Raw genomic sequence first — 13,429 nt, forward strand, 5'->3', positions numbered from 1 at the left:
TTCGTAATACTTGGTTCTGAGGCAAACTACCTACCACAGGAACTAGGACAGCATTGTACTGGCATAAAAACAGATACTAAACCGAATGAATACAACAGACTCAGAAAAAAACTCACGTATCTGTATCTAGAGGCTTTTCAAAAAACAAACAAAAAACAAAACAAAAGACCCCACCAACAATGGACAGTAGAAAGGGAAGTCCCCACAGTAATAATGCAGGCAACCCTGGGTGTCCACGTATATAAGACAGAGACTTGGCCCCTGACTCCTCCCAGTTAGGGAAAGAGAGTAGATTTGCCAGACTTTAGGCAGACTTCCCATCCCATCATCAGGACCGTGGTTTGGGTCTGGAAATGAAACAAGCTGTTTAACCCCACCCTGATTTGGCTCCACTATCTTCAACAACTTCCTAATTACATCCATACAGTTTACTGCTTACTCCTGTCCTGAAAAGGTTCACATACACAACCAACCTCTTGCTTTGCTCTCAGTGTCACAAGCTTGGTGAACTTTAGACCCCTAGGATGATGAAACTGTGCTTGGTGTGGGGACCAAGATCAGATTTCTGTGCCTACCAGGGTAACAGCTCCAGGAAACTGACCTCCTTGATCTCATCTCAGAGAGATGATTTTTTTCCCCTATGCCACACTTTTTGCGTACGCCTTGAAACCATACTATAGGATTGGTATAAAACAACCTCCACACTTTCAAAGCTACTCACAGGATGACATCCTTGAAGCGCATGTGTCCATTCACAATGAGGTAAGAACCAAATCGAAAGCAGCCAGCATAAGAAAAGTACATGAATGCTTGTGAGATGCTAAAAGTGATGCCGTAGATGTGAGCCTTCCGCACTGAATTCCTGAAAAGCACATTCACTTATTCAAAATTAATGTTCATAGACATCATTCAGCTCCTCTTATGCCCTATCTGGCTGAAAGAGCACAGCTTATCCTGGCCAGCCTGAGCTAACCTCCTGCCTTGAAAGATAATAGGTTAAGTAGGTAACTCAGTGGATTTCTGACTTACACAATGAAATAGTCTCTATGACGAAACGTTCCTTTGGCAATTAAATGCAGCAAACAATGCCAATAGCCATCATAGTACCTAGCACATGGTGGGTGTTCAAATGATAACTGGTATTGTTCATTATTTAATAATTCATATATTCAAACCATACTGTGTAACGACTGTGTCAAAAATACACAGGATAACATTGGAATTATCTGAACGACATATCATTACAGGTCCTGAAACAACTGTAGTCACATGTTAAAACTCATTCCAGTTTCACAAAAGTTGGATAATTGATGATTGTATAAATACACACCCGAGGTTCTCCAAGCTAGATCCTGCTTGGAGGATCTAGTCTTTTGTTTTACATTATTATAGAACTGTAGCTGTACTTTATGAAGTTTCTAAATCCACCCACAGTAATTTCGTTTGGCAAAGAAAATTCACTGTCTTGGCGATTTGGGTGGCATCGTGGCATGTATACTTGTGTGTACTTGCATACTGTGACCGTGTGACCGTGGTGTTGTGCTCATTTGGGAGGTGGATCCTGTGTACTGTGAGCATGGTGTTACGCTGACTTGAAAGGTTTCACTTGCACATTGTCACATACTGTGACTACAGTGTCACACTTAACATTACGAAACCATTTTCAGTCTTTAAATTATGATCACATTACTAATTTTTTCAGCTTTTCATTCTTTGGAGTTCTAAATTTTCCACAAGGTAATGAGGAAATGGCACATACTTAAATCAGCCTACGTACTAAAGCAAACAAAAGCTTGGACAACTCCTTCAGAGAATGCTCATCCTGAACCACTCAGCTGGGTTACACCGCAGTGACCCGGGTGTCATGCAGCTTTCAGTAACTCTTGGCCCTCAGAGACCTAATCTTACTGTGTCCACAGTAGAAATGAAGTTGAGTCCCAGGACTCGATGAGATAATTATCGGACAAGGGTCATGATTGTTCTCAGTAGAAATGTCTAATGCTCTTAGGGAACAGTAGCACATCCCTGGAAAAGCAATCATAAGTGTATTACCTGTAAGGTCCGTGTAATTTTTCAACATACATTGACTCAAATTTTCTCTCTTGGGTCAAGGATACAACAGTCCGAATATTTTCTATTGCCTCTGTTGCAATCTATAACAGAAAAATCTTCATTAGAAGTGCTGCTTTTATTTCTGAAGTGAAAAGTAACGGTCGGATGGACTGTAAGCATTAAGTAAATATATTTTAGAGTCCTTCTAGTAACATCAAAACGCAGGATATGTTCTTTAAGACTAGGATTCTAACAAAACCGGCCTTGGTACTGTGCACAGAAGAGTAGCTAAGTCTCTGGGTGCTCATGGAAGCTTACACCTGAGGCCCAGAACGAAACATATAGCCCTGCCATTAGGCAGTCACGTGACTGACTTCAATCACAGCCCTTTAGCGACCTTGCTTCCTTTATAGGGTAGAGTCTAGAAGACAAGATTAAGCAATGGTTTCTGGAGGTTACTGGAAATGATGGCCATTTTCACCCTGGACACACCCATTCTTAAACAGACTGTCTGCCTACACGCAGGAGACTCCAACTGGAAATGAATTGACCTTGCTTTATATTGTATTTAAGTGAACGAAGCATGCCTGATCCTGGTTAATCAGACTTAGTTTCCTGGAGCTGGAGGAAGTACCTTCCTTTGGAAGGCCCTGTGAATTCATAGGGGTAGCCATCATTGGGGAGCAGATATGAATGCAGATGGTTGAGGAGTAAGATAGATGTGCAGAGAGGCTTAAAAAGAGTACAGCCTGTGGTCTCAGGAGGCAGAGAGACTCAGAGCGAATACAGCCTGTAGGCCTATGAAACAGAGACGTATATACAGAGAGACTGAGAGCGAATATAGCCCATGGGCCTATGAAACAGAGACATATGTACACAGAGAGTCAGATACAATACAACCTATGGGTCTATGAAACAGAGACATATATACGGAGAGACTCAGAGATAATATAGCTTGTGTACCTAAGAGACAAACACATACGTACAGAGTGACTCAGAGACAATACAGCCTGTGGGTTAAGAGATAGCCAGTGTATTATTTTCTGTACTTAAAATACATCCTTAATGTCAAACCACTTCAACCCAAGCCAACATAAGGTTTGTTGTTTTGTTTTGAATCCTTATAACCAAACCATCCCTTGAGCATCGACTGTGATTAGCTATTGAGTCTAAATCACGTCAACCCCAGGAATATCAGATGTTAAATTTTGTGTTTTCATTTCATCAGCTTCAACACTTGTATTTCAGCTTTCTGTTGTAAGTAGGTGAAAGATATTTTTTTTTCTTTTTTTCGGAGCTGGGGACCGAACCCAGGGCCTTGCGCTTGCTAGGCAAGCGCTCTACCAGTGAGCTAAATCCCCAACCCCGTGAAAGATATTTTTTATGTTAGGCTAAAAAACTCTTCTATCTTCAAAATACTAAGAATAATCTGTAACAGACAATAGAAGCAGCCAAAGTGTTGCCACATTAAAGGACATAATTTCCTTTAGCCTGAGGACAACCTTGTAGGGTAGTGTTATTCCTGTTTTCACAGATGAGGAAGTAAGGTGAGAGGGGATTCCCCACAAGGCCTGAAGCCTCAGAACTAACTCAGAGAATGAGGACTGCCAGGCCATCTGATGCCAAGTCTGCTCTTAGCCAATTGCACTGTCTGCTCTGTCTATTTTGAGATTTTGCACACTGAGAAACAAGTTGTAAACAAGTTTTCCATTAACCCTTGATTTTCTGGTCATACATTATCTTTTACTGAGCTCCTGAGCTCAGTAAAGGGGATCTAGTCAAGATGGTCATAATACAAATTTATTATTTGGATTACAAAGGATGGTCTGATGGAACTAATTAGTAGGCTGTGCATATATTAGTGTTATATTTAGAGGATGTTATTACAAGTATAAATATGATTTATAGATATAATCTTTGCCATCTTCCTCCTACTGACCAGCAACAAATACTCACATTAACAAGGTCTCCTTGGAAAATTGAAATCAGACTATCACGATTCCTGAAATATTTTATTCATTAATAAAAATTCATATGCAAGTAAGAGATCATTTCCTTTTGATAGGGAGGAGCTCACCCAGTTTCCCACTCTATTCTCTGAGCCCAATTTCACAATGCTGCTCCATGGGGTAGAACTCAATGTAGACCCCCACTGGTCTTAAATGCCTTCCAAGTACCATTAAGGATCATAACTTACCTACTACACTACAACAGAAACTAACCAGATTCTCTCAGTGAACCAACAAGTTGGTTTAGAAAGCAAATTTGGACCAGGATTGAATTGTTGGGAACTAAAATATTTGTAATACCTCACATTCTTCAAGCCTAACATTAGGCTGCATGGTAAGCCATTCATCCACTGATCCCCAAGATGGCAGCTTTAGGAAGTTTATGAAGAAATCTGGACATCATCATGGATAGCACCTCATTCCACCAAGATAGAAAGGCCATTGGAACTGGCAGAGTTTTCTCCACCATCATGTGGTGTGAACAGAAGAACAAGACTGAGAACTCGATGTTTTTGTGTGTTTGAAACACTACTCAATCCTCACTGCCATACTTCTGTTAAATTTTGATAGTTTTCATTGCTAGCAAAATATTAACTCTCTCAGTAGGGTCGTGGCCACTATGCTGGGTCAACTCAAGATAGTTTTATTTGTGTAATTTGCTGAAGGAAAAATTATCTTCACTATGACCATATTCTCTTGAGGATCGAGAAAGGACTACAAGATGGTGGGAGACAGAACGGTTTTTAGGGAGGTTTATTTGTTTGTTTGGTTTTGTTGCTGCTGCTGTTGTTTCTTAGGCTGTGACACACAGAGTGAGCTAGGGTACCCAGAGTGAAGAAAATGGCGCCCTACAGCACATAAGTACCCTATAGTACATAAGAAAACATTCAGCACCTGGAAACAAGAATGAAGTCCAGGACCCACAACACACGTTTCCAGAGAACTCTGATTCCAGGGCAAGGTCATGCCTGGGGCAAATGACTAGAGTTTGGAGGAACACCGACCCGCCATGGAGCGGCAGTCATGGCCACTTATAGGAAGAGGAAGTGGCAGATCTCAGTGGACAGAACGGGTTAAGTGGAAACTTGTCTCATGCAACCCTAGTCTGTGCTTTGTTTTATGTTTGTTTGCCTGTTTTATTTTGTGATAGTGTATCGCTGTGTAACCCAGAATGGCTTTGAAGTGATGGCAAGTCTCCTGCTTCTAACTCTTGAGTGATGAGCATGTAAACATGTTCCACTACAACCAGCTTTACTCTTCCCTCTCATGTCAGCCACACAGAGGTACCCAGTCACTCAACACCAAAGCCTCTCTCCTCGCAAGGTAGAGACACTGTCTTTCCCGCCATATACAGCTCTTATGAAAGTGTTTGCGTGATGCCTGTGACAGAATTTTCAGGCCAGTGTTGTAGAACCATCAGTTTGTACTGGCCATCTCCTTTTCTTTCTAATTTTTCATGAAAGGACGATGTTTACACCCTCAAGAATAAATACATCCATGAATACAGCCTACGACTGACCGTCTGAATGTGCGTGCCTTGCAAGTCACATTTATATACAGATTCAGACATACCTAGATACCTATTGAGAGAATAGTGCTGTGCTTTGGCTTGGAATAACTTCCTGTCCACATCTCCACATTTGCTCAGCAGGTCAGAGTACTTGCTCTGAAAAGCATCCAGACCTCAGTTCAAATATGCAGTATCCATATAAGAAGCCTGTCAGCCCAGTGGTCAGGAGCAGAGGCAGGCAGATTCTGGGAGTTCACTAGCCAACCCCTCTACACAAAATGGGGGAGACTGAGGTTCAGTGAGGGATGATCTATCAAGAATAGCAGAAAACGGGGGTTGGGGATTTAGCTCAGTGGTAGAGCGCTTGCCTAGGAAGTGCAAGGCCCTGGGTTCGATCCCCAGCTCCGAAAAAAAGAACCAAAAAAAAAAAAAAAAAAAGAATAGCAGAAAACAATAAAAGACCACACTCAATGCATTCTATGGTCTTGCCTACTTGGCATGAGTGTGTGCTTGAGTGTGTGGAAACACACACATAGATCTACACAAGTGAGGTAGCGTTATCATCTACTTCACAGGATGACCATGAAGATATTAAGAATAAGTCAATAATAACGATGACTTCCCATAGGTAGTACAGTTGTCACACAATCTCAATCTTCGCGACAGATTAATTAGAACTACAAAATAGGGAGTTACTGCCACCTGGTGGGTGCTAACTTTAACAATAAAAAAAAAATCACAACAGGGTAAGGGACCAGTATGAGGAATCTTCTGATCTTAAATAATTCATTTCTATACTCTGTCTTACACACTTATTGGTAAAAACAGCAACATTTATGCTCTCGACGATGCCAGGTATGATGTCAAGATGAAATGCATTTAGGCAGTTTGGAAGATCTTTATAACAAGTTCTGTCTTGAAGCTAGAAGTGTCACAGGAACTATGTCATTTTCAGGTTCCAGGGATTATCAACACAGTAGGGCATTTCTGCACAGGCCGTGTATTGTCAGTTGGAGTGTATAGCGTCACACGACAAATCAAGCCAGCAGTGTGTACACGCAGCCCTTCTGTAAGCTGGAGCCCGCTTAGCTCACCTTTCCAGCAGCTTCCATCTCCTTTTTATCTCTCTTGGCGTTGCCAGCCAACATTTTCATTTCAACAATTCCCGCTACAGCAATGAATGGAACAACTGATAAGAGCAGAAGTGTCAGTTGCCAACCGTAAATAAATGATATAATAATACCCGTTCCAAGGTTGGCTGTGTTCTGTGCAATTAAAGCCAACCTGGTTCCTGTGGCCTGCGAGAGAAAAAGAATAAGGCAGCTGAGTGAACTTCCAAAGCCATGGGTTCCAGGCTTAGGCTCCTATTCTGAATGTGAAGAGTTTCACCCTTCTCAACAAACCCATAGCTTATGCCTAACCTGCAAGGCTTCAGGGTTCTGTTCTCTCCCTCCAGGCCAGGCAATCACCTACTGTAGAGATAGGCTGTGAGGGCATGAGCCTTTCAAAAGGGGAATCCAACCACAACATCAATAATTTAAATTATTGGTTCGATTGTTCAGGCAGAAATTTACACTCTCTTTGAAACCGTGTTACCAAGTATTCACTTCCTACAAGACCGCCAACCGCAAAACGCTACAGCTGAACTAGTTGTTTGTATAGTTCAGAAAATCAGGCCCATTGTCATAGACAACTCTCTGTCAACTCTCTGGTGTGCCCCATCCCTTCCCTTCTCCCATGAAATCAGTGAATCGTACAGGGTGGGGACCCAAGCTGACCAGAGAACAGCCTTCTCTTGAGATAGCTATTGGTTCAGGCTTGGGTGTGTGATTTATGAGCTGTTACAACAAGAGTTATGGAAAGGGTTTTCACTTGATGGACAAGGTACAGATGTGTGTCCTTTCCAGAGATGGGAAATGAAGAAGCTTCCAGTTCTAGTTGCTATCGGTTGCCAACCAGGAAATGGGCCTCACAAAGCCAACACCGAAGAGGCAATTCATCATACAGACAAGGAATCTGGGCCTCTGATTGCCTGGACCAAGCCAGTCGATCAGTCGACCTGAAGTCTAAACTTTCCCTTTCTGTTCAAGTCAGTTTCAGCTGGATGCTCTGATAGTTCCAATTAAAAGTATCTTTGTAAAACTGTTTTTAGGGCCGTGTACACTCCAGGCGAGCTCTGTACCACTGAGCTAATCACCCTGCCCTCCGACCCCGGCTGAAAGCATCTCAGCAGATAGAGCAATGCTGCGCTTGCTTTCCTAAGGACAAGACTAGCAGAGAGCAGCCTACTCACTCCTTGGACCTGCGCAGCGTCTGTGGCGAGTCTTGTAGAGAGGGCACCAGTACTGTTTTTATGATCGTCAAACCAGCTCATGTCCTGTGGAATAAAACACACCTTTAAATGAACTCACAGCTAAAACCAACAGAAACGAAGCCCTCTCGAAGTGCTTCCGTGAAGAGAGACATCCAAACTGAGTGTGGGTATTGGAATTCAGGGGAAGCCTTCTATACAGAGTGGTGGTCCAGATACAAGCCTGAGCACCACACTACAGACACACTGGGCCACCCGTCCTGGCTATTCCCCGTAAGAGAAAGGGGTCCTAGTCAGGAAGGAATGGATTCATCTGCCAGGCCCACGCAAGGCTGGGCTCCCGTGGCTGCTCTTTCTACCAAATTGTCACAGCTAGCTCTTGTCACGTCTTGTACTGTGGACACCTCTGCTCCCTAGGGTGCCATTCTCATTAAGAGACTATCTTTTTTTTTTTTATAAACCGTAAACAGGGAAATTAAATGTTGAATTCTTGCTACACTTTTATTTTGCCTACACGAGGATTTTTAAAAGTGTTATCTTAAGTTTGATACTAATTATAAATACTTACTGGCAGTATCTTTTACTTTCGTATAGAGTTAATTCTCCCACGTAGCAGGAGTTTGGAAGGTCTCCCAAAGAATTCATCAATTCAGATGTGCTAAGACTGGAATGCCCACTGCCTGCCCAGTGTGAATAGGGATTTAACCAATTCAAGTCAACCGGCTCTCTTTAGGGCCTTTCCCTTAAAGGTGGGATATATGCTTTCACATTTCCCATACAACCTGCCCCAGAATGTGAACTTGCATAATCAGTAAAGTGTCAATAAATGAACACGTGATCGAATGTCAGAACAGGGCACATGGGCAAAACATAATTCAACTTCTAGCATCTGGGGAAACCTAGTTAGAAGGTCAACTGTGGCAGAAGAACATGAATACTACCAACCACCTTCTCAAAGGCACCCTACAGTCTCCAAAGCCTGGCCAGCATCCGCAGAATCCAAAGAATTAATACTGGAGATGAGTATCTATATGAAGACACAGAGTCTGCAGAATAAGCCAAAGAACTCTTGAAGAATCTGCTCCCAGGAAAACCTCGAGGAGTCATCGGCTATTTCAGGACTACAGTAACTAGTAGGACCCTAGTCATTTCTTGCTTGGAAGTTGTTGAGGGGAAATACGAGCATCATTTTGCGAACAACAGCAGGCAGAGTCCTAAATCTAAACACTAGGCATCATCTGCAATGCACTCACCTGTCTTAGCATTGCTTTGAAGGCCATGGACCGGAGCCTTGTGGTGAGGATCTCGCCAGCTTTCCCGAATGTGAAACCCTAGGGAAGAGAAAAAGCCTCAGGGTCCTTTTGCTTCTCATTAGTGTCCTGACACAACTACATATACTCACAATGGATTTTACTGTATCTGTATGTTGACTGACTATTCAACCAACAAAAGCCAACTTGAAATGCAATGTGCTGCTGAGTCATTGTGAGGTCTGTAACATTGGAAGTCCCAGTTTAGCTTCTCTTTCCTTTTAGTGACTCTGGAGAGCAGAATCTCGGTAACCAAGACACTGTGTTGAACTAGAACGCTTCTATGTGTTCCTAACACTTTCAATATAATGAAAACAAGAAACAAAATTTTGCAGAGTCACACTCTGGTTGCTGTGCTATAGAAAGAAAGATGGTTTTTCTCTCAAACTCCAAATGAACCCACAGGCACCGCCCCACCTGCTCCGGGGTTAGGCAACAATTAGGTTTCACTTCCTCTCCAAGTCTCCGTGCCAGACAATTTCCCTCTCCCTAACAACTGTGTCCAAGCTGGAGGATACCCAAGATATTCCGAGATGCCTTGCTTCTGGGGCAAGTACGATGGTTGGGCTCCAGTAAAGCTATGAGCTCTGGGGTAGGCTGTGCAGGGCACTTGAGTGTGCACTGCTGGACTCTATCCTAAGCCAGGCATGGGTGTGTGGGGTGCAGCTGCCCCACAGGTTCCTTATTTAAGCCAGGCCTGTCCTCACCTGCCTTGGCAGGAGGGCTGCTGCAGGCTGCCCCGTTGCTCCTTTATGTCTAGAATTTCACTCCCTGGTAAGCCTGAGGTTGGAACTGCATCAGACCTCTGAGGTGCTACCAGCATGGCAATGAGTTCCAGATGAAAACGTCATCTTACTGTTGCCTCTGGCGCCACAGTGAAAGAGGTGACGCACGCTGGGTGACTAGTTCCATCCTGCTCTAGATTGCGAAGTCTGCGATGCCGCTGGATTGAATGGGACTTGGTGGAAGCTTAACTAGGTATAAAAGAAAACGGGCACCAAATTCCTGTTCTTGTTTATTTGAGTCAGGATCTCACTGTGTCACGCAGGCTTACCTGTAACTTGTGATCTTTCTGCCCCAGCTTCCAGAATGCTGGGATTATAGCTGTGCACTACCTGCCTAGCTTTGACTACCTTATTTCCTGGCTGAGTCTATAATATATGAATGTAAACATCTGTTCTTTCTAATAGTCCATCAGTTAGGAAGGAGAAACTTCAGTTACACCGTATTGGGGAAAATAACAACAAAGAGAATGCTATTCTACTGTGGGTTTCGTTGTTGTTGTTTTGTTTTTTTTTGTTTGGTTACACTCATAGTTTTCATGGTTGTTGTCCTGGTGAAGGAGGTTGCCCGTTAATGAGCCTTGCCTCCACTAGATCCTCAACTCGTCTCGATGTGAGGATCTGGAAGTTCAGTTAGGTCTTTACTAATTTGTCTATTCACAGACTTGGAGATAAATCATCTCTGCTTACCTGAAGGAAGAAAGTAAAGAAGGAGAGGACTCCTAGGCCCAAGAAGACCAGCGAGAACATGTTACACTTCTGTTGCTTTACTGTGTCATCCCCAGGGCCAAAGATCTAGAAGAGAGCATTGAAACGTGGGTGTCTGGACCCACCCTGCTCATTCCTACCCCAGGCAATGGCTTGAGGGTCACATCTGTGAAAGTAGATTTTGAATATGTGCTTTTTCCAAATTATGGTAAAATACAATGAGCACATCCTTTTAACCCTTATTAAGTGCACAGTCCAGTGGCATTACATATATGCATCTTATCATGTAGCCTCTCCTCGCTCCAGTTGCCACCATGTTTTCATGATCCCAATGGACATTTCTTCATCTATTATAGGTCATAACTAGGTTGGGCACAGCAATGGGCTGTGACATGTCTCCCCTTCCTCTGTCCCCAACCCCAGCCCTCAATCTTCTCTTCTGGGAGCTTTCACTGACCAGCCTTCTCTTCTCCATCACCATACCCTGTTTTTAAACACTTATTAGCACCTGACACATTATAAATTTGTTTTTTTGCTTCTGTCTTGTGTGTGTGTGTGTGTGTGTGTGTGTGTGTGTGTGTGTGTGTGTATGTATGTATGTTACCACAAAACAAGTTGGCTTTTGTAGGCACAACTTAGTTTATTCTGTGATTTGTCTTTCTAGTGCCCGGATTCTAAAAGAAATGTGCTTGTAATTTATGTATCTCTTGAAGTGCAAGAAAGCCAAGAACTGTCTCACATTGAAATTGAATAAGATTCAGAGGTGCGTTTTAAATTTTTTGTTGTTTATGGCCTTAATGTATATCAATGCCCAACATCATGAGACTAATACATTTTTAGCATGTTGGAGGAGAATATGCCTCTCCGGTAATAACAGAGGGCGATTAAGAAGTCTACATAACATGAAGACTGACATTTTTAATAACTCTGCATATAGATCAGTTGATAGATTTAACGATTGAAAGACAATGGATTTTTTTTCTTAGTGACAGACCAGCATTTCGGGGAGACTCGCTCAAGCACAACGCTTTGAGGCTGTAAAACTGGGAAGACACTCTAGATGCTTGTACCCGATCACTTGTGTACTCTCAATCCTCAAACGCTCTTTGAAACAGGTTCATGTTATAGATGAAGGAACCACTGGGCAGATAGAAACTGTCATTCCTGGTCTTACCCACTTGTTCAATGTGGAGGCCAGACTGTGCCTGGAAACCTGGACTTACAGCTAGGCTAGTATATGAAGTCACCTTCTCCTCCATCCTGACCCGTCCAGGCCCACAGCCCTGTGAGCCAAGCAGTCTCCCCTCACCTCCTGATGTGGATTTCACCCAAATGATAACAATAAAGTTGAGAGCCTTCTCCATTGATTTTTGTACTTTGTAAGTTCACTAATGTTGGAATGGGATATTCAAAGGTGACTCATTTTCTCTCATAATGAGTTTAAAGAAGAATTGAGTATTTTGGCTTAGTTTACTCTTGGGGAGCCTAGGCCAAGCTTTAGCTGATGGACTGTTTCCATCTGGGTTGCTGTGGGGTGGCTTCAAACTTACAGCTATCATCTCTGACAGGATGATGGAGAATGCCGGCTGGAGGGCCCCGTTGGCAATGGCACAGAGTGTCCCCACCACAAAGTAGGGCCACTCTGTTTTATTCAGTCTTAAGACCTTCAGAAAAGACACTGGTGGCACGTTTGCATCCTAGAAATATAAAAATGTGAGGGAGAACAGCCATTTGGTGCTGTAGACACAGAGAATGCATGACTATTACCTTCAAATGTCTTTCAAACTAGATACAAGAAAAATATCCTGCCCTTGACTAAAGAGTAAAGAGCAGTGCCTAATGTTGACCTGGGACTGAACATGAACCTCATACACAGATGGATATTTCCATGGTGTGGCCAGCTGCTGTGCAGGTCTGGTCCTCATGTCTCGAGGCAGCAGCTCTGGACATGGGCAGCTCTGGGCCTGTGTGACGGTCATGGCTAGGCTCTATGACGTAACCTGCAGTCTTTTCATCAAATGAGTATCCCTGCCTCTCTAACAGTGATCGTAGCAGCATCACGAGGCAATAGATACAGAAGACAGATTTCCATCTTCTCAATGTAGAGCAGCTTCATGATCATTAACCAAAGGCTTGTCCTCCTTACTCTACCCAGTGCTGCCAAATTAACCACAAGCCCTTCCTCTTATCATCATACCAGGACTCATTCTGGGCTGGCTTTATTATCCCTGGACTAGAAATATCATCTTTACAAAATTATTTTTATAGAATATAGACGTAGTCACTATATGCGAATATAGCATTTGATCTAAAGGTTAAACATCTCAGCACAGAGACTATATTTTGTCTGTTTTCACCCTGAAAGTCTAAAATCAGCATTTATCTAATTCACTGTCAAATACATTAAAATATTAGATTTCCTTTTCTTTAAAGAAGAATGTGGCCCACTGTAGGAGTCAGGTATTCTCCAGGGCTAAGGATTTCAATAGCAAAACTCTAAGGCAATGGCTTTATTGGCGTAGGAAAAGAAACTTACAAGTTCATTGGTTTCCACATCCAGCCTATTTTGATGCGCCCGTGAACTTTTCAGACTTTTCTTCGTAGAATTCCTAAATATGCGTGCTTTCCAGCCATTTGGGGCCACACCTCCAGCAGCCTTTTCATCACTTAGCTCAACTTCAAATTCTTCTGACAGGATCTGGCTTCCTGATGTCTGAGCGACAGACAAGACGTTAAAGTGTGTGTGT

At 43.0% G+C, this 13,429-nt stretch overlaps 1 protein-coding gene and 1 long non-coding RNA gene across 8 annotated transcripts in view; one reads left to right on the plus strand and one right to left on the minus strand.

Moving 5' to 3' along the window:
• LOC148006238 (uncharacterized) overlaps positions 1-13,429 on the plus strand; it is a 901,378-nt gene that overhangs the window by 675,836 nt on the left and 212,113 nt on the right. The gene's annotated exons all lie outside the window — the stretch shown is intronic.
• The window catches only part of Abcb4 (ATP binding cassette subfamily B member 4), a 58,344-nt gene that overhangs the window by 9,893 nt on the left and 35,022 nt on the right, over positions 1-13,429 (minus strand). For all 7 annotated transcript variants that reach the window (XM_087656011.1, XM_087656013.1, XM_087656008.1 and 4 more), the window contains 8 exon segments: positions 13,219-13,395; positions 12,233-12,379; positions 10,665-10,769; positions 9,136-9,213; positions 7,865-7,948; positions 6,666-6,869; positions 2,053-2,153; positions 722-862 (listed from right to left, as the gene is read on the minus strand). In XM_087656011.1, coding sequence (XP_087512137.1) covers positions 722-862; positions 2,053-2,153; positions 6,666-6,869; positions 7,865-7,948; positions 9,136-9,213; positions 10,665-10,769; positions 12,233-12,379; positions 13,219-13,395 — 1,037 coding nt within the window.

This window comes from Rattus norvegicus, chromosome 4 (genome assembly GCF_021556685.1).
Source record: "Rattus norvegicus strain SHRSP/BbbUtx chromosome 4, alternate assembly SHRSP_T2T, whole genome shotgun sequence".
In the NCBI taxonomy this organism is placed as follows: Eukaryota; Metazoa; Chordata; class Mammalia; order Rodentia; family Muridae; genus Rattus; species Rattus norvegicus.